Raw genomic sequence first — 22,119 nt, forward strand, 5'->3', positions numbered from 1 at the left:
CCCCCCAGGGCTCTGCCTCCCCCAACCCCTCACGCTGCCCCTTGTGCCAACCGGGCCCCAATTCCCCCAGGGCTCTGCCCCGCCCATCCCCTCACGCTGCCCCTTGTGCCAACCGGGCCCCAATTCCCCCAGGGCTCTGCCCCGCCCAGCCCCTCACGCTGCCCCTTGTGCCAACCGGGCCCCAATTCCCCCCAGGGCTCTGCCCCGCCCATCCCCTCACGCTGCCCCTTGTGCCAACCGGGCCCCAATTCCCCCCAGGGCTCTGCCTCCCCCAACCCCTCACGCTGCCCCTTGTGCCAACCGGGCCCCAATTCCCCCAGGGCTCTGCCCCGCCCATCCCCTCACGCTGCCCCTTGTGCCAACCGGGCCCCAATTCCCCCCAGGGCTCTGCCCCCCCAGCCCCTCACGCTGCCCCTTGTGCCAACCGGGCCCCAATTCCCCCCAGGGCTCTGCCCCGCCCATCCCCTCACGCTGCCCCTTGTGCCAACCGGGCCCCAATTCCCCCCAGGGCTCTGCCCCCCCCAGCCCCTCACGCTGCCCCTGTGCCAACCGGGCCCCAATTCCCCCCAGGGCTCTGCCTCCCCCAACCCCTCACGCTGCCCCTTGTGCCAACCGGGCCCCAATTCCCCCCAGGGCTCTGCCTCCCCCAACCCCTCACGCTGCCCCTTGTGCCAACCGGGCCCCAATTCCCCCAGGGCTCTGCCCCGCCCATCCCCTCACGCTGCCCCTTGTGCCAACCGGGCCCCAATTCCCCCCAGGGCTCTGCCCCGCCCATCCCCTCACGCTGCCCCTTGTGCCAACCGGGCCCCAATTCCCCCCAGGGCTCTGCCCCGCCCATCCCCTCACGCTGCCCCTTGTGCCAACCGGGCCCCAATTCCCCCCAGGGCTCTGCCCCCCCAGCCCCTCACGCTGCCCCTTGTGCCAACCGGGCCCCAATTCCCCCAGGGCTCTGCCCCCCCAGCTCCATACGCTGCCCCTTGTGCCAACCGGGCCCCAATTCCCCCCAGGGCTCTGCCTCCCCCAACCCCTCACGCTGCCCCTTGTGCCAACCGGGCCCCAATTCCCCCCAGGGCTCTGCCTCCCCCAACCCCTCACGCTGCCCCTTGTGCCAACCGGGCCCCAATTCCCCCCAGGGCTCTGCCTCCCCCAACCCCTCACGCTGCCCCTTGTGCCAACCGGGCCCCAATTCCCCCAGGGCTCTGCCCCCCCCAGCTCCATACGCTGCCCCTTGTGCCAACCGGGCCCCAGGGCTCTGCCCCCTCATCCGCCTCCACTGCCCCTTGTGCCAACTAGACCCCAGTTCCCTGCAACCAGGCTGTGCCCCTCACCGGCAAAGCGCAGGAACTTCTGTGTGTCGGGGGGCAGGCTGGAGGAGATGTGCATGGAGGAGGGCTCGCGGGAGAAGAAGGGGTCCAGCGAGGAGGGGGTGGCGGGTGTGAGGGGGGCGGGCGACAGGGGCGGTGGCTCGTCCTTGATGTGGGCCAGCTGACTCTCACGCGTGTCCCGCACTGGCGGCTTGCTCTCCCGCTCTGTGGCGTGCACCAGGAAGAAGGCTTCCACGGCCGGCTGCAGCACTGCAGGGAGAACGGGAGCTCGGTGGGTCTGGCCCCCATCCATGGCCCGCTGCAGCTTGGGGGGCTGAGATTGAGGGTGCCTGGCCCCGCCCGCTGCAGCTTGGGGGGCTGAGATTGAGGGTGCCTGGCCCCGCCCGCTGCAGCCTGGCGCTGGGGGGGTGAGATCGAGGGACCGGCCCCGCCCACTGCAGCTTGGGGGGCTGAGATCGAGGGTGCCTGGCCCCGCCCGCTGCAGCTTGGGGGGCTGAGATTGAGGGTGCCTGGCCCCGCCCGCTGCAGCCTGGCGCTGGGGGGGGTGAGATCGAGGGACCGGCCCCGCCCACTACAGCTTGGGGGGCTGAGATTGAGGGTGCCTGGCCCCGCCCGCTGCAGCCTGGCGCTGGGGGGGGTGAGATCGAGGGACCGGCCCCGCCCACTACAGCTTGGGGGGCTGAGATTGAGGGTGCCTGGCCCCGCCCGCTGCAGCCTGGCGCTGGGGGGGTGAGATCGAGGGACCGGCCCCGCCCACTACAGCTTGGGGGGCTGAGATTGAGGGTGCCTGGCCCCGCCCGCTGCAGCTTGGCGCTGGGGGGGGGCTGAGATCGAGGGTGCCTGGCCCCGCCCGCTGCAGCTTGGCGCTGGGGGGGGGCTGAGATTGAGGGTGCCTGGCCCCGCCCGCTGCAGCCTGGCGCTGGGGGGGGTGAGATCAAGGGACCGGCCCCGCCCACTACAGCTTGGGGGGCTGAGATTGAGGGTGCCTGGCCCCGCCCGCTGCAGCTTGGCGCTAGGGGGGTGAGATCGGGGGGTGGGACCGGCCCCGCCCGCTGCAGCTTGGCACGGGGGGGTGGGGGCGGGAGATGGGGGGACCGGCCCGGCCGCGGCGGCAGGGAGCCCTGGGCCGGCGCTCACCCAGGACAGCGTGCTGGTCGTGGGACTCCTCCAGCTCCTTCAGGCACTCGCCCAGCATGGCCCAGAGCTCATCCAGGTGCAGCTGCTCGCTGAGGAGGGGCAGGTCTGGGGGGCGCTCGTCCTTGTCCGCAGGCTGGGGCCCTTCCGAACCTGCAAGGCGGGAGGCTCATGCGGCAGCGACTCGGGCCCAGGCAGCGCAGTCCCGCCGCTGTGGGACACGCGGGATTTCCCGCGTCCCCGGCCAGGCCCCGCGGAGGGGGCGCGGCCCAGGAAGTGACGAGCGCGGCCGGCCCTGCTCCGCGCTGTTTTTGCGGGTGGGTATTTTTTGGGAAGCCGCCCGGCGCCCGCCCCAGAGTGGCTGCATCTCCGCGGCCAGCCCAGCCCAGGCACTCACCGACCGCCGGGGCGTCCTGCGGGGCTGGCGAGGGCTGGTCCACGTCCATGGGCGACTCGTCCCGGCGACCCGGCCCCTCCGACTGGCTGGCCTCGGACTGCGTGGGAACAGGGGGTCAGGGGGCCGGAGGGACGGGCTGTCCGGCAGCGGCTGGGGTGACGGGATCGAGGGCATGCATGGACCCGCAATGGCCCCGCCCCGGCAGGCGGATGAGGGCAGAGGGCATGCGGGGGGGCCTCCCCGGGGGGGCAGAATACTCCCACCCCCCTAGGCCTACGGGGGGGGAGGGGGGCCCCGGGGCTGGGAGCCATTAGGTGCATACCCCTCCCGCAGCAGAGGACCCAGGCCCTTCGGCTCCCCGCCCCTGAGGGCGCCAGCGGGGGGGGGAGCCATTAGGTGCGTACCCCTCCCGCAGCAGAGGACCCAGGCCCTTCGGCTCCCCGCCCCTGAGGGCGCCAGCGGGGGGGGGAGCCATTAGGTGCGTACCCCTCCCGCAGCAGAGGACCCAGGCCTCCCAGCTCCCCGCCCCTGAGGGCGCCAGCGGGGGGGGGGGAGCCATTAGGTGCGTACCCCTCCCGCAGCAGAGGACCCAGGCCTCCCGGCTCCCCGCCCCTGAGGGCGCCAGCGGGGGGGGGGAGCCATTAGGTGCGTACCCCTCCCGCAGCAGAGGACCCAGGCCTCCCAGCTCCCCGCCCCTGAGGGCGCCAGCGGGGGGGGGGGAGCCATTAGGTGCGTACCCCTCCCGCAGCAGAGGACCCAGGCCTCCCGGCTCCCCGCCCCTGAGGGCGCCAGCGGGGGGGGAGCCATTAGGTGCGTACCCCTCCCGCAGCAGAGGACCCAGGCCTCCCAGCTCCCCGCCCCTGAGGGCGCCAGCGGGGGGGGCCCCCGAAGGGCAAGAGGGCGTGGGGAGGAATCGGCCCCAGGGCTGGCCGGCCAGTTCAGGCCACGCGGGCCAGCGGCTCCCATGCCCGCTAGTTGGGGGGGGGGGGGGGGGGAGATGGCGCCCCCGAGCCAGGGGAGTCCCGGGCAGGGGAGCGGACCCCGTGGAGTGGCCCCAAGCGCCACCGGCCCCATGCTAACCGTTGCTGCCTGCTGCTGCCGCCGCGCCCGCTGCCCCTCACGTACCATTTGTATAATGGCGTCAGCCTCAGCCTCCAGCTGCCGGACAGCGGCCTGGATGCTGCTAGCTGAGCCCAGAGCGGAGCTACCTGCTGGAGGGGAGACGGGTCAGTGCGGCTGCCGGGGGTCCCCGCCCCCAGGGGCCCCCGCCCCGGCCCAGCGCCCTACCTAGGCGGCCCGTCTGCTTGGCTTTCTTGTTGGCGCGCCGCGTGTCGTCCCGCAGCTGGATCACCACCTGCAGCACGCGCAGGAAGAACTTCTGGGTGGAGGTCTTGGAGGTCAGCACGGACATGGAGGGCAGCTGCAGCTCCCGCCCGCCCAGCGCCCGCTTCTGGGAAGCCACGATCACCACGTTCTCCGCCACGTCGAACCTGCCGGGGCAGGGCTTAGTGGGGCCCTGTGGGGCGGGCGGGCGGGGGGGGGGGGGGGAGGCGGGGGGGCCACTCACCTGCTCTGCATCTTGCCCTTCAGCTTGGTGGCCTGGGGCTGCTCCTCGGGGAGCCCGTCGGGGGAGAGCAACTCGCAGTGCGCCCGCCGCTGCTGCTCCAGGTTGTACTCCCGCAGCTCCGCCAGCAGCGTGCCTGGGGGCCCCCAGACCTTCCTCAGCTCTTCCCTGCTGGCCCCGCCCCCCGCAACCCCCCTCGGCACCCCGCCCCATCCCCCTCGGCATGCCAGGCGCCCCCTCGGCACCCCGCAATCCCCCTCGGCGCCCCGCAACCCCCCTCGGCGCCCCGCACCCCACAATCCCCCTCGGCGCCCCGCAACCCCCCTCGGCACCCCGCACCCCACAATCCCCCTCGGCATGCCAGGCGCCCCCTCGGCACCCCGCCCCATCCCCCTCGGCATGCCAGGCGCCCCCTCGGCACCCCGCAATCCCCCTCGGCACCCCCCGCAATCCCCCTCGGCACCCCCCGCAATCCCCCTCGGCATGCCAGGCACCCCCTCCGCAGCCCGCCCCCTCAGCACCCGCAATCCGCCTCGGCGCCCCCCCCGGCATCCCGCCCCGCCGCAATCCCCCGCGCCCCCACCAGCCCAGCCTGTTACCGATCTGTTTGCAGAGCGTGTAGCCCAGCTGCCGGGCCCCGCTGAGCAGCAGCCGGAGGACCGTGTCCCGGGTGGGCGAGTCGCCCCGCGACAGCTGGAGCAGGACGTTGGCCGCGTCCTCCAGCCCCTCCTCCGAGCAGGAGTGCGACGTCAGCACCTGTGGGGAGGGACCGGGCGTGAAGCGGGTGTGGGGAGGGCGCTGGCTGGCGCCGGGCGGCCAATGCCCCAGGCTTACCTCCACCGACAGCTGCAGCTGGTTTTCTGTCAGGCCCGATGCCACCGTCTTGCCCTCTGTCCCGCCGCTGCCCGCCTCTCCCGCCTTGGCCGGAGACTTGCTGCCCTTGGCGGGGGCTGCTGGGGACAGTGCAGGGTTAGTGCCCCATGACCCGAGGGCAGGGCGGCGCTGGGGCCGGTGCAGGGCAAGCGGGGCCATGGCCTGGCGCAGGGTGAGCGGGGCCACGGCCTGGGGCAGGGCGGTGCTGGGGCAGGCGCAGGGCGAGCGGGGCCACGGCCCGGGGCAGGGCGGCGCTGGGGCAGGCGCAGGGCGAGCGGGGCCACGGCCCGGGGCAGGGCGGCGCTGGGGCAGGCGCAGGGCGAGCAGGGCCATGGCTCGGGGCAGGGCGGTGCTGGGGCAGGCGCAGGGCGAGCGGGGCCACGGCCCGGGGCAGGGCGGCGCTGGGGCAGGCGCAGGGCGAGCGGGGCCATGGCCCGGGGCAGGGCGGTGCTGGGGCAGGCGCAGGGCGAGCGGGGCCACAGCCCGGGGCAGGGCGGTGCTGGGGCAGGCGCAGGGCGAGTGGGACCATGGCTCGGGGCAGGGCGGTGCTGGGGCAGGCGCAGGGCGAGCGGGGCCATGGCCCGGGGCAGGGCAGCGCTGGGGCAGGCGCAGGGCGAGCAGGGCCATGGCTCGGGGCAGGGCGGTGCTGGGGCCGGGGCAGGGCGAGTGGGACCATGGCTCGGGGCAGGGCGGTGCTGGGGCAGGCGCAGGGCGATCGGGGCCACGGCCCGGGGCAGGGCGGCGCTGGGGCAGGCGCAGGGCGAGCAGGGCCATGGCTCGGGGCAGGGCGGTGCCCACCTGGGGTGGCGGGGGCGGGGGCGGGGGCAGCGCCCGGCCCCTCGGGCGCCTTGTTCTCAGGCAGGGCGATGGAGATGAGCGACAGCAGGCGCAGCAGCTTCTCGGTCAGCAGCGAGCTGCGCCGGATGACGGGGTGCGACAGCATGTTCATGAGCTGGCCCAGCGGCGAGGCCTCCAGGCTGCAGGGGGCGCTCTCGCCCTCGGCGCCCGCGCTCACCGGCGCCGCCTTGACCGAGTTCTTGCCCTTGCGGCTCACGTTCATGTTGTCCAGTTTGACCAGCAAGTCCCAGAAGTCGGTGGAGATGCCGCTGGCCTGGCCGGGGCTGCCCGTGGGCCGGGCGCCGCGCTCCCCGTCGCAGGGCGCCTCCTTGGGCCGCTGCTGCGTGAAGTGGCTGGGGAACACCTGGGGGGGGGGGGGGAGACCGAGCCTGAGATGCAGCCGCCTCTGGGGGGTGGCAGCTGCACATACGGCTGCAAGGGCCTGCCCCCCTCCCCCCCCCGTCAGAGGGGAAGCGCTGGGGGAGCAGCGACAGAGGGACTCGAGCAGGCCCCGGCGCCCCCAAGTGGCCGGGCCCCGGCTCCCCCCACCCCTCTGCTAGAGGCAGCAAGGGGGGACCGACTCGCCCACCATCAGGCAAATGTTTCCGCAGCTAATCCCGCCCCGCCCCGCCCGGCCCCTGCGGCACCTTGGCCAGCTGGATGAGCGTGTCCAGCACGTGGCGGCAGACCACGGGGGCGGCCTGGGGGTGGATGTGCACGGTGGAGCCGGCGGCGGCCGAGGCGGCGTGCTTCTCCGTGTGCTTGCGCCCGCCGGCCCGCTGGATCTGGAAGATGTTGGTGCGGCAGCCCAGGGCGGCGTCCATGGAGACGGAGAGCCAGGAGAGCTGGCCGGAGCTGCGGGCCTCCATCTTGTGCAGCAGGTCCAGGGGGCGGCCCTCGGGGGCGCCGGGCTTGGCCGCCCGCTTGGCCCGCTCCTCGGGCGGCCCCTTGGGCGTCTCCAGGCAGGCCTCGCTCTCGCTGCTGCGCTGCAGGATGGACAGCAGGCTGCGCAGCACCCAGCCCCGCGTCTGCCCGTGGTAGCAGAGGTTGCGCAGCACCCGGTGCAGCCGGCTGGTGTTCAGCTTGGGCTCGTCCACGAACAGCAGCACCAGCAGGCAGGACAGCGCCTCGTGGTCCAGCAGCAGGCGGCCCCGCAGGCGCAGCAGGCTGTCCGCCGCGCTGCCCGACGGCCTGGGGGGCAGGGAGGTCAGGCCTGGGCCCCGGAGCCGGCCCCCTGCCCATCACCGGCAGTCCCCACTCCCCTCCCCTCCCCCGGAGCCAGCCCCCTGCCCATCACCGGCAGTGCCCGCTCCCCTCCCCCGGAGCCAGCCCCCTGCCCATCACCGGCAGTCCCCACTCCCCTCCCCTCCCCCGGAGCCAGCCCCCTGCCCATCACCAGCAGTCCCCACTCCCCTCCCCCGGCGGGGCCTGGGCCCCCGGAGCCAGCCCCCTGCCCATCACTGGCAGTCCCCACTCCCCTCCCCCGGAGCCAGCCCCCTGCCCATCACCGGCAGTCCCCACTCCCCTCCCCTGGCACGGCCTGGAGACCCCCCTGCCCGTCACCGGCAGTCCCCACTCCCCTCCCCTGGCACGGCCTGGAGACCCCCCAGCCCATCACCGGCAGTCCCCACTCCCCTCCTCCGGAAGGGTCAGGGCCCCCGGAGCCGGCCCCCGGAGCCAGCCTCTCCCCCCCCAGGCCATCACTGTCAGTCTCCACTCCCCTCCCCCGGCACAGCCTGGAACCCCGGCATCCAGGCCCCAACCACCCCAGTCCGAGCCAGGAAGAGAGCCGGGGTCTGGCCTTCAGGCCCCCCGGCTCCAACCACCAGACCCCACTGCCCCGCCAGAGGTGGGCGAGTCCCCGCGGCTAAGCGCCCGCGCCCCAGGAGAGCCCCTCAGCCGGGCCTGGGGGTACCTGCTGTGACTGCTGCTGCCGCCCATGTGGAAGGTCCCCCCTCTCTGCACGGCCAGGCGCGTGTACTGCACCCCACGGTTCCCGCTCAGCCGGCTGGTGAAGGCTGCAGGAGGAGAGCGGAGGGGACGGGAGTTGGGGCTGCAGGACAAGCAGGGGCCATCGGGGGCTCCCCCGGAGGATCTAAGGGGGATCCCACCCGGGCGGCGAGGGATGGCCAATGGGGACGGGGCGCGGGGTGATCTAGGGGGGTCCCCACCTGGGCGGCGAGGGATGGCCAATGGGGACGGGGAGATCTAAGGGGGATCCCACCCGGGCAGCGAGGGATGGCCAATGGGGACGGGGCGCGGGGTGATCTAGGGGGGTCCCCACCTGGGCGGCGAGGGATGGCCAATGGGAACGGGGAGATCTAAGGGGGATCCCACCCGGGCAGCGAGGGATGGCCAATGGGGACGGGGCACGGGGCGATCTAGGGGGGTCCCCACCCGGGCGGCGAGGGATGGCCAATGGGGACGGGGCGCGGGGCGATCTAGGGGGGTCCCGACCCGGGCGGCGCGGGGGGAGCTACGGGGTCCCCACCTGGGCGGCGAGGGATGGCCAATGGGGACGGGGCGCGGGGCGATCTAGGGGGGGTCCCCACCTGGGCGGCGAGGGATGGCCAATGGGGACGGGGCGCGGGGCGATCTAGGGGGGGTCCCCACCTGGGCGGCGAGGGATGGCCAATGAGGACGGGGCGCGGGGCGATCTAGGGGGGGTCCCCACCTGGGCGGCGAGGGATGGCCAATGGGGACGGGGCGCGGGGCGATCTAGGGGGGTCCCCACCTGGGCGGCGAGGGATGGCCAATGGGGACGGGGCGCGGGGCGATCTAGGGGGGTCCCCACCTGGGCGGCGAGGGATGGCCAATGGGGACGGGGCGCGGGGCGATCTAGGGGGGTCCCCACCTGGGCGGCGAGGGATGGCCAATGGGGACGGGGCGCGGGGCGATCTAGGGGGGTCCCCACCTGGGCGGCGAGGGATGGCCAATGGGGACGGGGCGCGGGGCGATCTAGGGGGGTCCCCACCTGGGCGGCGAGGGATGGCCAATGGGGACGGGGCGCGGGGCGATCTAGGGGGGTCCCCACCTGGGCGGCGAGGGATGGCCAATGGGGACGGGGCGCGGGGCGATCTAGGGGGGTCCCCACCTGGGCGGCGAGGGATGGCCAATGGGGACGGGGCGCGGGGCGATCTAGGGGGGTCCCCACCTGGGCGGCGAGGGATGGCCAATGGGGACGGGGCGCGGGGCGATCTAGGGGGGTCCCCACCTGGGCGGCGAGGGATGGCCAATGGGGACGGGGCGCGGGGCGATCTAGGGGGGTCCCCACCTGGGCGGCGAGGGATGGCCAATGGGGACGGGGCGCGGGGCGATCTAGGGGGGTCCCCACCTGGGCTGCGCAGGATGGCCGACAGGGCCGAGGTGCTGGAATGGCCGAAGAGACGCTCGTGCATGAGCTGGCGCTGCCGGGCCTCCTGCTCGCGGCGCAGGGCCTGAGCCTCAGCAGCGATGTCGGGCGGCATGACGGCCAGCACGCTGTCCTCCATGTCCTCCAGCACCGAGCGCCGCAGGTCTGAGGGCAGCGTCTGGATGAAGGTCACCGGGTCCATGGGCGTGTCCGAGCTGGTGCCCTGTGCCAGCTCCCGCCGCTGCTGCTCCACCCGCTGCTGTGCCAGCACCTGCAGGGACAGGTCACTGCCTAGGGGGCCGAGCCAGGACCCCCCCCACCGGCCCCTGCCAGGGAGCTGCACCCACCTCCACCTCCGCGGCAGCACCTACCTCCTCCTGGATGGCGGGGGGCAGGGCGGCCAGGAACTCGGGGCTGACCTCTGTCAGCCCGGGGTTGCTCACCACAGGTGGGGTGGGGGTGGTGGCGGTGGGTGGGGGCCGGGCTGGCGGCCGGATGCCCAGCTGGTTCTGCAGCACCTCGCGCCGGATGTCGTCCGGCAAGGCTGCCAGGAAGGAAGGGTCCACGCCCTCAGGGAGGTTTATTCCTGAAAGGAGATGATGAGGCATCACCAGGTAATGTAGCTACCTCTGGGGCGGGGCGGCTGGGGAACAGCCGCACAGAACGCCGCGGAGGACAAGTTGCCTGGGGCTGGGATGCGGCCACCTCTGGGGCGGGGCGGCTGGGGAACAGCCGCACAGAATGCCGCGGAGGACAAGTTGCCTGGGGCTGGGATGCAGCCACCTCTGGGGCGGGGCGGCTGGGGAATAGCCACACAGAACACCAGGGAGGACAAGTTGCCTGGGGCTGGGATGCAGCCACCTCTGGGGCGGGGCAGCTGGGGAACAGCCGCACAGAACGCCGGGGAGGACAAGTTGCCTGGGGCTGGGATGCAGCCACCTCTGGGGCGGGGCAGCTGGGGAACAACCGCACAGAACGCCAGGGAGGACAAGTTGCCTGGGGCTGGGATGCAGCCACCTCTGGGGCGGGGCAGCTGGGGAACAGCCGCACAGAACGCCAGGGAGGACAAGTTGCCTGGGGCTGGGATGCAGCCACCTCTGGGGCGGGGCGGCTGGGGAATAGCCGCACAGAACGCCAGGGAGGACAAGTTGCCTGGGGCTGGGATGCAGCCACCTCTGGGGCGGGGCAGCTGGGGAACAGCTGCACAGAACGCCAGGGAGGACAAGTTGCCTGGGGCTGGGATGCAGCCACCTCTGGGGCGGGGCAGCTGGGGAACAGCCGCACAGAACGCCAGGGAGGACAAGTTGCCTGGGGCTGGGATGCAGCCACCTCTGGGGCGGGGCAGCTGGGGAACAGCCGCACAGAACGCCAGGGAGGACAAGTTGCCTGGGGCTGGGATGCAGCCACCTCTGGGGCGGGGTGGCTGGGGAACAGCCGCACACAACGCCGGGCCGGACAGCTCGGCTGAGCATGGCAGGTTCCGGCAGCATGGTTCACTCTGAGTAGCTGTGGGGCCCAGCCTGTCCCTGGCCCACGCCGGCCCCGGTACCTGCGAGCGGGTCCTCCTCTTCGCTGCTGGTGGAGGGGAGCGGCTCCTCCAGGATCCCGCGGGAGTCGGCTCCGGAGAGGGCCACGGCCGAGTCCCTGGTGGAGGAGCTCTCCGAGGACGAAGCGGGGGGAGAACTGGAGGGTGGGAGCCAGGGGTGAGCTGGAGGCGGGGAGGCCCCGTAAGCCCCCTCGCCACACCCCCGCCCCCCTCCACACCCTGCCCGTACCTGTCCTCCCCCTGCTGCCCGGCATCGGCCAGGCTGTCGACCCCGGCCTGGCCCTCGGGGCGCTGCTCCCCTGGCTCTGCCCCGGGGGCCCGGTGGGCGGGAGGTGGCTCTGCCCCACTGGGCACAGCGCCCTCCCCCACGCCCTCCTCCAGGTTGCAGGAGGCCAGGCTGCTGGTGTCCATGGGCGAGCCCTCCAGCTGGCTGCTCACGGCCGTCAGGGCGTCCGAGTCCTCCGCCCGCTCTGGGGACAGCGAGGCTGGGGGAGAAACGGGAGGGAGCGTCAGGAGGAGTCCAAAGGGAAACTGAGGCACAAAGAGGGGAAGGTGCCTTCCAAGGTCAGCCAGTAATCCAGCCAACCCTCCAACCCCACCCCCTCCCCCTCTCCTAGCCAGAGGAAGAACCCAGGCGCCCAGCTCCCAGCTGCCCCGTTCTAACCACTAGTCCTCCCCCCGAGTCGGGGAAGAACCCAGGCACTCGGCTCCCAGCTCTAACCACTAGTTCTCCCCGTCTCGGGGAGGGGGGGGGGATGACAGGCGCCAGGATCCCAGCTCTAACCACTAGTCCTCCCCGTCTCGGGGGGGGAGGGGGGATGACAGGCGCCAGGCTCCCAGCTCTAACCACTAGTTCTCCCCGTCTCGAGGAGGGGGGGGGGGATGACAGGCGCCAGGATCCCAGCTCTAACCACTAGTCCTCCCCGTCTCGGGGGGGGGGGGGGGGATGACAGGCGCCAGGCTCCCAGCTCTAACCACTAGTCCTCCCCGTCTCGGGGGGGGGGGGGGGGATGACAGGCGCCAGGCTCCCAGCTCTAACCACTAGTCCTCCCCGTCTCGGGGGGGGGGGGGGATGACAGGCGCCAGGCTCCCAGCTCTAACCACTAGTCCTCCCCGTCTCGGGGGGGGGGGGGGATGACAGGCGCCAGGCTCCCAGCTCTAACCACTAGTCCTCCCCATCTCGGGGGGGGGGGGGGATGACAGGCGCCAGGCTCCCAGCTCTAACCACTAGTCCTCCCCATCTCGGGGGGGGGGGGATGACAGGCGCCAGGCTCCCAGCTCTAACCACTAGTCCCCCCCCCCAGCCAAGGGGAGAACCCAGGCGCCCTGCTGCACCCAACGTACTGATGGTGGGGGCGGGTGACAGCTCCATCTGGGTGGCCTCAGCGTCAGCGCTGGGCCTTCCCGGCCCGGAGTCGTCCTGCTCCGCCGGCACCAGCAGCTGGCGCGAGGCCTCGGCGCTGGGCTGCCCGGCCAGCTCCGGGGGCGGCTCGGCACTGCCGGCTGCCGGCTGCGGGCTCTCCAGGGCGACCAGCGTCTGCTTGGGGCCGGCGGCGGGGCCCTCGGCGGCGGGGAAGCCATCCGGCCGGCCGGCGGCATCTGGGAGAGGCAGGGAGGGCAGTGAGACGGGGCCGGCGGGGCCCCCGCTGGCGAGGGCCCGGCGCTGGCTCGGTACCGCAGGAATCCCGCCCCACACGGTGCTAGGGGCCCGGGCGTCCGGCGGCGGCTGGCTCCGGCGGGCAGCGCTGAGGGCGACCCCGCGGGAAAGACAGTAGGCTGTATAGTCATCTCCGAGACTGGGTGTGACCCTCCAAACTATACAATCTACTACCTCGTCCCCCAGGGCCTCGGCTGCGGGGCGGCGGGAGGGGGCTGCCGGGCGGGGCACTTACCCGCTGGGCTCTGCTCGCTGGCCGGGCTGGCGCCGGGCACCGCCCCCTGCAAAGCAAGAGGGACAAGGTGAGACGGCCCGTCGGGACCCCGGCCCTGCACCCCCCGCAGCCAGAACAGACCCCTCGGGGCAGGGTCCATCGCCCCCCTCACTCTGTTCTCTTCGTGTTCCCAGCCAGGGGCCCTCTGCCCTCCCTCCGTGCCTGCCCCGGGAGGAGCCTTGTTCTCTGCCCAGGCTGGGCCCAGGGCCGGGCCAGTCCACGTGGGGAATCGCCCAGCGCCGCGCCCCCACGACGTCACGGACGGGGGAGGGCGCTGCACCCCAACCCCTTGCCCCAGGTCCCAGCCCCCGCAGAAGTGACTTCCCACCCCTGGAAAGGGCCTGTCCCCTAGACCCCAGCGCCAGCTCGGGGGGGGGGGGGGGGCGGCCTGGCTCAGGGAGCCCAGCTGTAGCTCCTCACCTGGGCGTTCGGCTCCTTCCCATCCTTCTCCTCCTTGGCTTTCTCCGCCGCTTTGGCTTCCTCCTCCGCCAGCTGCTTGCGCCGCTTCTCCCGGCGCTCCTCCAGCTCCTCGTCCCGCAGCGCCTCCAGGTGGTTCACAATGGGGACCTTCACCACTGCGAGGCGGGCGGCGGGTTAGGGGCGGGGCTCACGAGACGCAGTCGGGCACGCTGGCATCCAGCTCGTCGGGGCTGGGGCGGAGCTAGGATACGGGGCGGGGCCAGGCCATGGGGGCGGGGCCAGGGGCTCACCAGACGCAGTCAGGCACGCTCTCGGCATCCAGCTCGTCGGGGCTGGGGCGGAGCTAGGATACGGGGCGGGGCCAGGGGCTCACCAGACGCAGTCAGGCACGCTCTCGGCATCCAGCTCGTCGGGGCTGGGGCGGAGCTAGGATACGGGGCGGGGCCAGGCCATGGGGGCGGGGCCAGGGGCTCACGAGACGCAGTCGGGCACGCTGGCATCCAGCTCGTCGGGGCTGGGGCGGAGCTAGGATACGGGGCGGGGCCAGGCCATGGGGGCGGGGCCAGGGGCTCACCAGACGCAGTCGGGCACGCTCTCGGCATCCAGCTCATCGGGGCTGGGGCGGAGCTAGGATACGGGGCGGGGCCAGGGGCTCACGAGACGCAGTCGGGCACGCTCTCGGCATCCAGCTCGTCGGGGCTGGGGCGGAGCTAGGATACGGGGCGGGGCCAGGGGCTCACGAGACGCAGTCGGGCACGCTCTGGCATCCAGCTCGTCGGGGCTGGGGCGGGGCCAGGGGCTCACGAGACGCAGTCGGGCACGCTCTGGCATCCAGCTCGTCGGGGCTAGGGCGGAGCTAGGATACGGGGCGGGGCCAGGCCATGGGGGCGGGGCCAGGGGCTCACGAGACGCAGTCGGGCACGCTCTGGCATCCAGCTCGTCGGGGCTGGGGCGGGGCCAGGGGCTCACGAGACGCAGTCGGGCACGCTCTGGCATCCAGCTCGTCGGGGCTGGGGCGGAGCTAGGATACGGGGCGGAGCCAGGGGCTCACGAGACGCAGTCGGGCACGCTCTGGCATCCAGCTCGTCGGGGCTGGGGCGGAGCTAGGATACGGGGCGGAGCCAGGGGCTCAAGACGCAGACGGGCACGCTCTCGGCATCCAGCTCGTCGGGGCTGGGGCGGAGCTAGGATACGGGGCGGGGCCAGGCCATGGGGGCGGGGCCAGGGGCTCACGAGACGCAGTCGGGCACGCTCCCGGCATCCAGCTCGTCGGGGCTGGGGCGGAGCTAGGATACGGGGCGGGGCCAGGGGCTCACGAGACGCAGTCGGGCACGCTCTCGGCATCCAGCTCGTCGGGGCTGGGGCGGAGCTAGGATACGGGGCGGGGCCAGGGGCTCACAGGACGCAGTTGGGCACGCTCTGGCATCCAGCTCGTCGGGGCTGGGGCGGAGCTAGGATACGGGGCGGGGCCAGGGGCTCACAGGACGCAGTTGGGCACGCTCTGGCATCCAGCTCATCAGGGCTGGGGCGGAGCTAGGATACGGGGCGGGGCCACGCCATGGGGGCGGGGCCAGGGGCTCACCAGACGCAGTCGGGCATGCTCTCGGCGTCCAGCACCTCGCGCTCCTCGGCCCAGCACGTCAGGGTGGCGGGGCTGGGGCGGGGCCAGGGGCTCAGCCGAGACGCAGTCGGGCATGCTCTCGGCGTCCAGCGCGTCAGGATTAGGGCAGGGCCAGGGCACGGGGGCGGGGCCAGGGCACGGGGGCGGGGCCAGAGGCTCACCCGAGACGCAGTCGGGCATGCTCTGGCATCCAGCTCGTCGGGGCTGGGGCGGAGCTAGGATACGGGGCGGGGCCAGGGGCTCACAAGACGCAGTCGGGCACGCTCTCGGCATCCAGCTCGTCGGGGCTGGGGCGGAGCTAGGATACGGGGCGGGGCCAGGGGCTCACGAGACGCAGTCGGGCACGCTCTGGCATCCAGCTCGTCGGGGCTGGGGCGGAGCTAGGATACGGGGCGGGGCCAGGGGCTCACAAGACGCAGTCGGGCACGCTCTCGGCATCCAGCTCGTCGGGGCTGGGGCGGAGCTAGGATACGGGGCGGGGCCAGGGGCTCACAAGACGCAGTCGGGCACGCTCTCGGCATCCAGCTCGTCGGGGCTGGGGCGGAGCTAGGATACGGGGCGGGGCCAGGGGCTCACAAGACGCAGTCGGGCACGCTCTCGGCATCCAGCTCGTCGGGGCTGGGGCGGAGCTAGGATACGGGGCGGGGCCAGGGGCTCACAAGACGCAGTCGGGCACGCTCTCGGCATCCAGCTCGTCGGGGCTGGGGCGGAGCTAGGATACGGGGCGGGGCCAGGGGCTCACGAGACGCAGTCGGGCACGCTCTCGGCATCCAGCTCGTCGGGGCTGGGGCGGAGCTAGGATACGGGGCGGGGCCAGGGGCTCACAGGACGCAGTTGGGCACGCTCTGGCATCCAGCTCGTTGGGGCTGGGGCGGAGCTAGGATACGGGGCGGGGCCAGGCCATGGGGGTGGGCCAGGGGCTCACCAGACGCAGTCGGGCACGCTCTCGGCGTCCAGCACCTCGCGCTCCTCGGCCCAGCACGTCAGGGTGGCGGGGCTGGGGCGGGGCCAGGGGCTCAGCCGAGACGCAGTCGTGCATGCTCTCGGCGTCCAGCGCGTCAGGATTAGGGCGGGGCCAGGGCACGGGGGCGGGGCCAGGGCACGGGGGCGGGGCCAGAGGCTCACCCGAGACGCAGTCGTGCATGCTCTCGGCGTCCAGCACCTTGCACTCCTCGGTCCAGCGCGTCAGGGCGGTGGGGATGCTGGAGAGGGTCCCTGCGGAGGGAGGAGGGGCAGGTGAGCGCAGGGCCGGGCGGAGCAGAGCCCCCCCCGCCCGGCGCCCGGCCCGGCACTCGCCTGCCTGGCTGGGGGCCGTGCCCTGGTCGTGGAAGAAGTCGTCCAGCAGCTCGTCGTCGGAGCGGGCGATGATGTGCACGTCGTCGCTGCCCACCAGCAGGCGCGCGCGGCCCCGGCTCTGCAGGGGGAGGCTGCTGCTGAGCTGCAGGATGTCGGCGGCGGCCGAGGGCCCCAGCAACCTGAAGGGAGGGGAGGGGCGTGAGCCGTCAGGTGGGGCCCTGGCACCGAGCTGCGCCCCGCTCTGGGGCAGGCAGCCAGGGCCCGGCCCAGCCCGGGTCTCACCTCTGAAGGATGAGGGGGGGGTTGGGCTGCCGCGTGCCGGGGTAGTGCACGTGGATGGTGTGGCCGGTGTTGGCCGTCAGCTGGCGCAGGGTCCGCTGGCTGCGCCCGATGCCCTGGGCCAGGCGGGTGGTGGAGGAGCCGCTGCCGAGGGTCAGGGAGCCGTGGTCCGCGTGCCGCACCATGAGCGGATGGGTGGCCGGGATGTTGCCCGGGGAGGGAGGGATGTCCGCTGGGGGGACAGAGGGGGGCGGTTGGAGGCTGCCCGCGGGCCGAGCACCCGGAGAGCAGCCCCCCGCCCCCGGCCGGCCCCTTACTGGCGCTGGAGAACATGTTGTCGAACTCGATGATGAGGTCGTCCTCCCGCTCGAAGCGCTCGAAGCGCACCAGGGGCGAGGCGTTCATGTCGGGGTAGTCCTCGTCCAGCTCCATCTCCGAGCCCTCGTCGTCCTCCTCCTCCTCCTCGCCCTCCTCGCCCTCCTCGTCGTCCTGCGGAGGGGAGGGAGGCAGCCGCTCAGCCAGAGCCCGCGCCCCAGCCCGGGAGGGGCCCCGGCCGCCCCCGGCCCCGCCTCACCTGGTCGTCCTCGTCTTCCTCCTCCTCCTCCTCCTCCTCGTCCTGGCTGTCGTCCTCGTCCTCGTTGCTGCCGCTGCTGTCCTCCTCCTGCGTGTGCTCTTCCTCGTCCTCGGGGTCCAGGATGTTCATCGAGTCTGGGGGGAGGGACCGGGCCCAGGTCAGCCCCTCTGCCAGCCCCCTCGCCCCCGGGCCGCCGGACGGGAACCCTTACCTTCCCGGTTGGCCTGGAGCGCGGAGCCCTGGCTCAGGTTGGAGGGGGCCTCGTCCATCAGCACGTCCTCCGGGGCGTCGTCCTCCCCGCTGCGGCTCACTGGGGGGAGGGCCGGGTGAGGGGGGCGGAGGCTCCGCCCGCCCCCAGCGCAATGCAGCCGGGTCCCGCCCCCCCGGGACTGGGCCAAGGCCAGGCCCCGCGCCCACCCCCTGCCTCACCGATGATGGTGCTGTTCCCCGGGCCTCCGTCCCGCTCCAGCAGCTCGTCGATCAGGTCCTCCAGCTCGTTCTCCACCTGCGGGTCACAGGGGCAGTAGGTGGGGGCAGCAGTGACGCCGCCCCCCCACCCCACCCCGCCCGGCCCGCCCCTCACCTGCATCTCCTGGGTGCTGAGCACCTCGGGCTGCCCGGCGATCACCACGGCGTCGCCCTCCGCGTCCCCGTCCATGATGTCACCGTCGGCCACCTCCGCCTGGCCCGCCTCGTGGTCCTCCTCATGGGCCCCCGCCTCGCCCGGCTCCCCTGGGCAGGCACAGCGGGGTCAGGGATCCCGGCAGGAGGGGACGGGGGGGGGGTCAGGGATCCCGGCAGGAGGGGACGGGAGGGGGGGTCAGGGATCCCGGCCGGAGGAGAGGGGGGGGGGGATCTCGGTGGGGAAGGGCGGGAGAGGGGGCTGGTCCCACGTACCCACATCCTGCTGGTTGCTGTTGGCGTCCTGGGCCGCGCCCGGCGCCTCGCCCTCCACCTTGCTCTTACTGGCTGTGCTCTTGCTGCCGAACAGGCTGCTGGGCTGGTTGACGATGCGGGACAGCGTCTCCAGGGGCTTGAGCGCCGCGTTCACCGTGTTGGCCATGTTGGGGCTGGGGGCAGAGGCTACCTCAGCCCCGGCTCCCCTGGCCAGAGCCGGGAGAGACCCAGGCGTCCTGCCCCCGCTCTGACCACTAGCCCCCGCTCCCCTGCCAGAGCCAGAGCCAGGAGAGACCCAGGCGTCCTGCCCCCGCTCTGACCACTAGCCCCCGCTCCCCTGCCAGAGCCCGGAGAGACCCAGTCGTCCTGACCCCTGCTCTGACCACTAGCCCCCGCTCCCCTGCCAGAGACCGGAGAGACCCAGGCGTCCTGCCCCCCGCTCTGACCACTAGCCCCCGCTCCCCTGCCAGAGCCCGGAGAGACCCAGTCGTCCTGCCCCCTGCTCTGACCACTAGCCCCCGCTCCCCTGCCAGAGACCGGAGAGACCCAGGCGTCCTGCCCCCGCTCTGACCACTAGCCCCCGCTCCCCTGCCAGAGCCCGGAGAGACCCAGTCGTCCTGCCCCCTGCTCTGACCACTAGCCCCCGCTCCCCTGCCAGAGACCGGAGAGACCCAGGCGTCCTGCCCCCGCTCTGACCACTAGCCCCCGCTCCCCTGCCAGAGCCAGGAGAGGCCCAGGCGTCCTGGTGTGCTGCCCCACCTGGACAGGTCGAGGCTGTGGGGCACACGTGCCAGGTCGCTGACCAGCCCTTTCCTGAGGAAGAGGCGGATGATGTTGTTCATGCCGTTGTGCTGGGGCTTGGCAGCTGCGCTGCTGTAGAAGCTGGAAGTGGAGGGGCAGGACTCCATGATGGTGCTGATGATGCACATCACGGCCTGCAGCCTGAGGAGGAAGAGGTGGGGTCAGCACAGCACCACCCCCGCACGCACCCTGACAGGCACCAGTGTCAGTATTGGTGTCAGCGGTGGGATACCCTGACGTTTCTCCCAGCAGCCAACAGGGGCCTGTTCTCCGCCCACACAGCCCCCTGCCCAGAGCGGGATGCAGCTGGCAAAACACCAACCGACGAGCGCTCCCAAAACGGGACAGAAGAGCCCTTGGCGCTGCCCGAGACATTCCCAGCCCCTCGACGGGGCGATGTTCTACACGGTCCTCCCCCACCCGCAGGGCTCCAAACTCTCCCTTTGTACCCAGGAGCCCCGACTCCTTCCCCAGGCCCTTACGCCCCACACGCCCTGCTCTAGCCACTCGGCCCCCTTCCCCCACTCACCGAGCGTGCTTCTCCGTGCTCTCCGCCATGGCCAGCGCCCGGCCCAGCGCAGCCTTCACCTCGTTCACCAGCGCCACCTGGGCGTCCGTGCCGCTGCCTGCTGCTGCCAGGCTGGCGAGGAAGAGACGGGCCAGCGCGGGCGTGTCCTTGTCCTCTGCGTTCTGGGTGTGGGGCAGCAGATGGTCCAGGACGAAGGCCAGCACGCTGCAGTCCTGCGGCCACGTGGGGAAGAGGTGAGCGAACACGGCGCTGCGCCCGAGCCCCCGCGCCCGCCCCCAGCGGCGGGCTGCCCCTCACCTCCTTGATGAGCTCCGACTGGCCCACGGTGTAGCTGTAGCCGGCGATGAGGGCCGCGATGCCCACGTAGGAGCGCACCAGCTCGGCCAGCAGGCGCAGGATGGTGGAGGTGGGCATGAGCGGCTTGCTCCCCTTGGCCTTGTGCTTGCCCTCCTCTGCCGCCTTGTCGCCCTCCTTCTCCCTCCGGCCCTCCCGCGACTCCTCGGGGGTAGAGGCTGCGGCAGGGGAAACGGGTGAGGCTGGGAGGCCCCGGCCGGGGCGCCCGGAGCCAGCTGCCAGGCAGCAGGGGTGGGGGGGCCGGGGAGAGCCCGGGGAGGCACCGTTACCCTCTCCTTGGGGGGTCCCAGACGGCGGCGTCTCGGCAGCTGCTCCGTCTGCGCTGAACACCTGGGCCTGCGAGGGGAGGAGAGGAGAGGGGAGGAGGGGAGCCGTCAGGGGCCCGCCCGCCCCGGCCCCGCCCGCCCCCCGCCCGGCCGGACTCACATTGATGGCGAAGCTGCTCTGCGGGTCGAAGTCGCTGCCCTGGCGGGTGAGGGAGCGGTACTGCTGGTACACCTCGTCGCCCATGTCCGACAGCAGCTGGCTCACCTCCTGGCTGGCCGGGCCCGCCTTGGCCTCGCTGCGCTCGCCTGCGGAAAGGGGCGGGGGTGACGGGGGGGCTGTGCGCTCTGGGGCCCGGGGCCCGCTCTGGCTCGGCCGTGTGGTGGGGGGGCGACCCCTGCTGGCCTGTGCTGCTCTGCAGGCTGGGGGGCGTGCGGGGCCCCAGGGCTGGGCGGAGGGAGCAGGGGCTGGAGCAGACACAGCCCAGAAGGGGGCTCGGGGGCACTAGGGCCGCGGGCAGGGGGCGGGTACCTTCGTCGGGGGCGTGGTAGGCGGCCAGCGCGTTCAGCATGTCGTAGATCACCTCCTTGATGGGCTCGGGGATGACGGGCAGGGCCGAGGGCTTCACCGGCGTCGTCTTCACCAGCTGCACGGCGTTGGGGCCCTTGATGCGCAGGTTCTCGAACTCGTCGTCCGACGCTCCGGGAGAGACAAGGGGAGGCAGATGGGACCCGGCCCCGCGGCGCCCGCCCCCCCCCCCCCGAGCCGAGCGCCCACTCACCGGTGCCCGAGCCGCGGGGGGCAGGCAGGGCGATGCGGATGCAGCCGGTGGCCACCTCGGTGAAGATCTCGGGGTTGCGGCAGGCGGCGGGGCCCAGCACGCGCAGGATGTAGTTGATCTCGCGGGAGCCCAGGCTGCCCGACACCACCCCAGAGGTGGTGCTGCCGGCCCCGCTGGTGGCTGCCGAGCGCACCACCTGCAGGGGACAGTCACATTGTGGCAGCCCGTGGGGGGTGCCCAGCGCCCGGGGGCCGGAGGAAGAGGAAGCGCCCAGCGTGGGGATGGAGGAAGGACGGGGGGCACCCAGCACCCGGGGCCGGAGGGAGGAAGGGGGGCGCCCAGCACCCGGGGGGGCCGGAGGAAGAGGAAGCGCCCAGCGTGGGGATGGAGGAAGGACGGGGGGCACCCAGCACCCGGGGGGGGGGGGGGCGGAGGGAGGAAGGGGGGTGCCCAGCACACGGGGGGGGGCGGAGGGAGGAAGGGGGGTGCCCAGCACCAGGGGGGGGGGGAGGGAGAAGGGGGCGGCACCCGGGGGGGGCGGAGGGAGGAAGGGGGCGCCCAGCCCCGGGGGAGGGGGAGGGGGGGCGCCCAGCGCCCGGGGGGGCGGAGGGAGGAAGGGGGCGCCCAGCGCCGGGGGGCAGGAGGGAGGAAGGGGGGCGCCCGGCCGCCCGGGGGGCAGGAGGGAGGAGGGGGGCGCCCAGTGCCCGGGGGGCAGGAGGAAGGGGGGCGCCCAGTGCCGGGGGCCGGGAGGAAGGGGGGCCCAGCGCCCGGGGGGCAGGAGGAAGGGGGGCCCAGCGCCCGGGGGGCGGAGGGAGGAAGGGGGGCCCAGCGCCCGAGAACCCACCTTCTCCATGGTGTGGCGCAGGGTGCAGGGCTCCTCGATGACGTGGCGGAAGAGCAGGGTGACGAGCGGCGTGAAGCCGGTGAAGCCGGAGCTCTGCGTGAGGCCGAGGATGGTGCGGGTGCTGCGCAGCTCGGCGAACATCAGGGCGTACTTGTGGTGGCGCGTGAGGCGCAGGCAGAGGCGCAGGGTGGCGTGCAGCGTGTCGGGCTCCACCGGCACCCCCAGCATGCTCACGCAGGCCCGGATCAGCACCGTCACCATCTCCTCCGGCAGCCCCTCCAGCAGCACCTCGCCCGCCGCCTCCTCCGCGCCCGCCGGCTCCGCCGCCGGCTCCGCCGCCACCTCTGGGGATGGGCACATCGCAGCTGGCAGCGGCCCTTCTCTGCCCCCCGGAGTCCCTCCCTCCCCCCAGCGCCCCTCCCTCTGCCTTCCGCTCCGGCCCATGCCTGGCCCCCTGCCCCGCTCTCTGCTGACCCACGGCCCCTGCCAGCCCAGCGGAA

General features: G+C 73.6%; 1 protein-coding gene across 1 annotated transcript in view; it reads right to left on the minus strand.

Annotated features, from left to right (window-relative positions):
• HUWE1 (HECT, UBA and WWE domain containing E3 ubiquitin protein ligase 1) overlaps positions 1–22,119 on the minus strand; it is a 65,940-nt gene that overhangs the window by 5,692 nt on the left and 38,129 nt on the right. The window contains 35 exon segments of the mRNA XM_089770217.1: positions 1,329–1,574; positions 2,463–2,612; positions 2,857–2,953; positions 3,937–4,064; positions 4,144–4,346; positions 4,424–4,556; positions 5,020–5,176; positions 5,255–5,373; positions 6,092–6,494; positions 6,778–7,321; positions 8,046–8,148; positions 9,465–9,753; positions 9,854–10,068; positions 11,032–11,165; positions 11,258–11,513; positions 12,373–12,627; positions 12,921–12,966; positions 13,380–13,534; positions 16,126–16,215; positions 16,297–16,475; positions 16,579–16,807; positions 16,893–17,064; positions 17,150–17,283; positions 17,361–17,459; positions 17,579–17,654; positions 17,733–17,881; positions 18,047–18,219; positions 18,806–18,988; positions 19,377–19,588; positions 19,674–19,888; positions 20,000–20,066; positions 20,157–20,302; positions 20,526–20,693; positions 20,776–20,971; positions 21,620–21,963. Of these exon segments, the coding sequence (XP_089626343.1) occupies positions 1,329–1,574; positions 2,463–2,612; positions 2,857–2,953; positions 3,937–4,064; positions 4,144–4,346; positions 4,424–4,556; positions 5,020–5,176; positions 5,255–5,373; positions 6,092–6,494; positions 6,778–7,321; positions 8,046–8,148; positions 9,465–9,753; positions 9,854–10,068; positions 11,032–11,165; positions 11,258–11,513; positions 12,373–12,627; positions 12,921–12,966; positions 13,380–13,534; positions 16,126–16,215; positions 16,297–16,475; positions 16,579–16,807; positions 16,893–17,064; positions 17,150–17,283; positions 17,361–17,459; positions 17,579–17,654; positions 17,733–17,881; positions 18,047–18,219; positions 18,806–18,988; positions 19,377–19,588; positions 19,674–19,888; positions 20,000–20,066; positions 20,157–20,302; positions 20,526–20,693; positions 20,776–20,971; positions 21,620–21,963 (6,465 nt within the window).

The sequence above is a fragment of the Pelodiscus sinensis genome, chromosome 18 (assembly GCF_052426305.1).
Source record: "Pelodiscus sinensis isolate ZL-2025 chromosome 18, ASM5242630v1, whole genome shotgun sequence".
In the NCBI taxonomy this organism is placed as follows: domain Eukaryota; kingdom Metazoa; phylum Chordata; order Testudines; family Trionychidae; genus Pelodiscus; species Pelodiscus sinensis.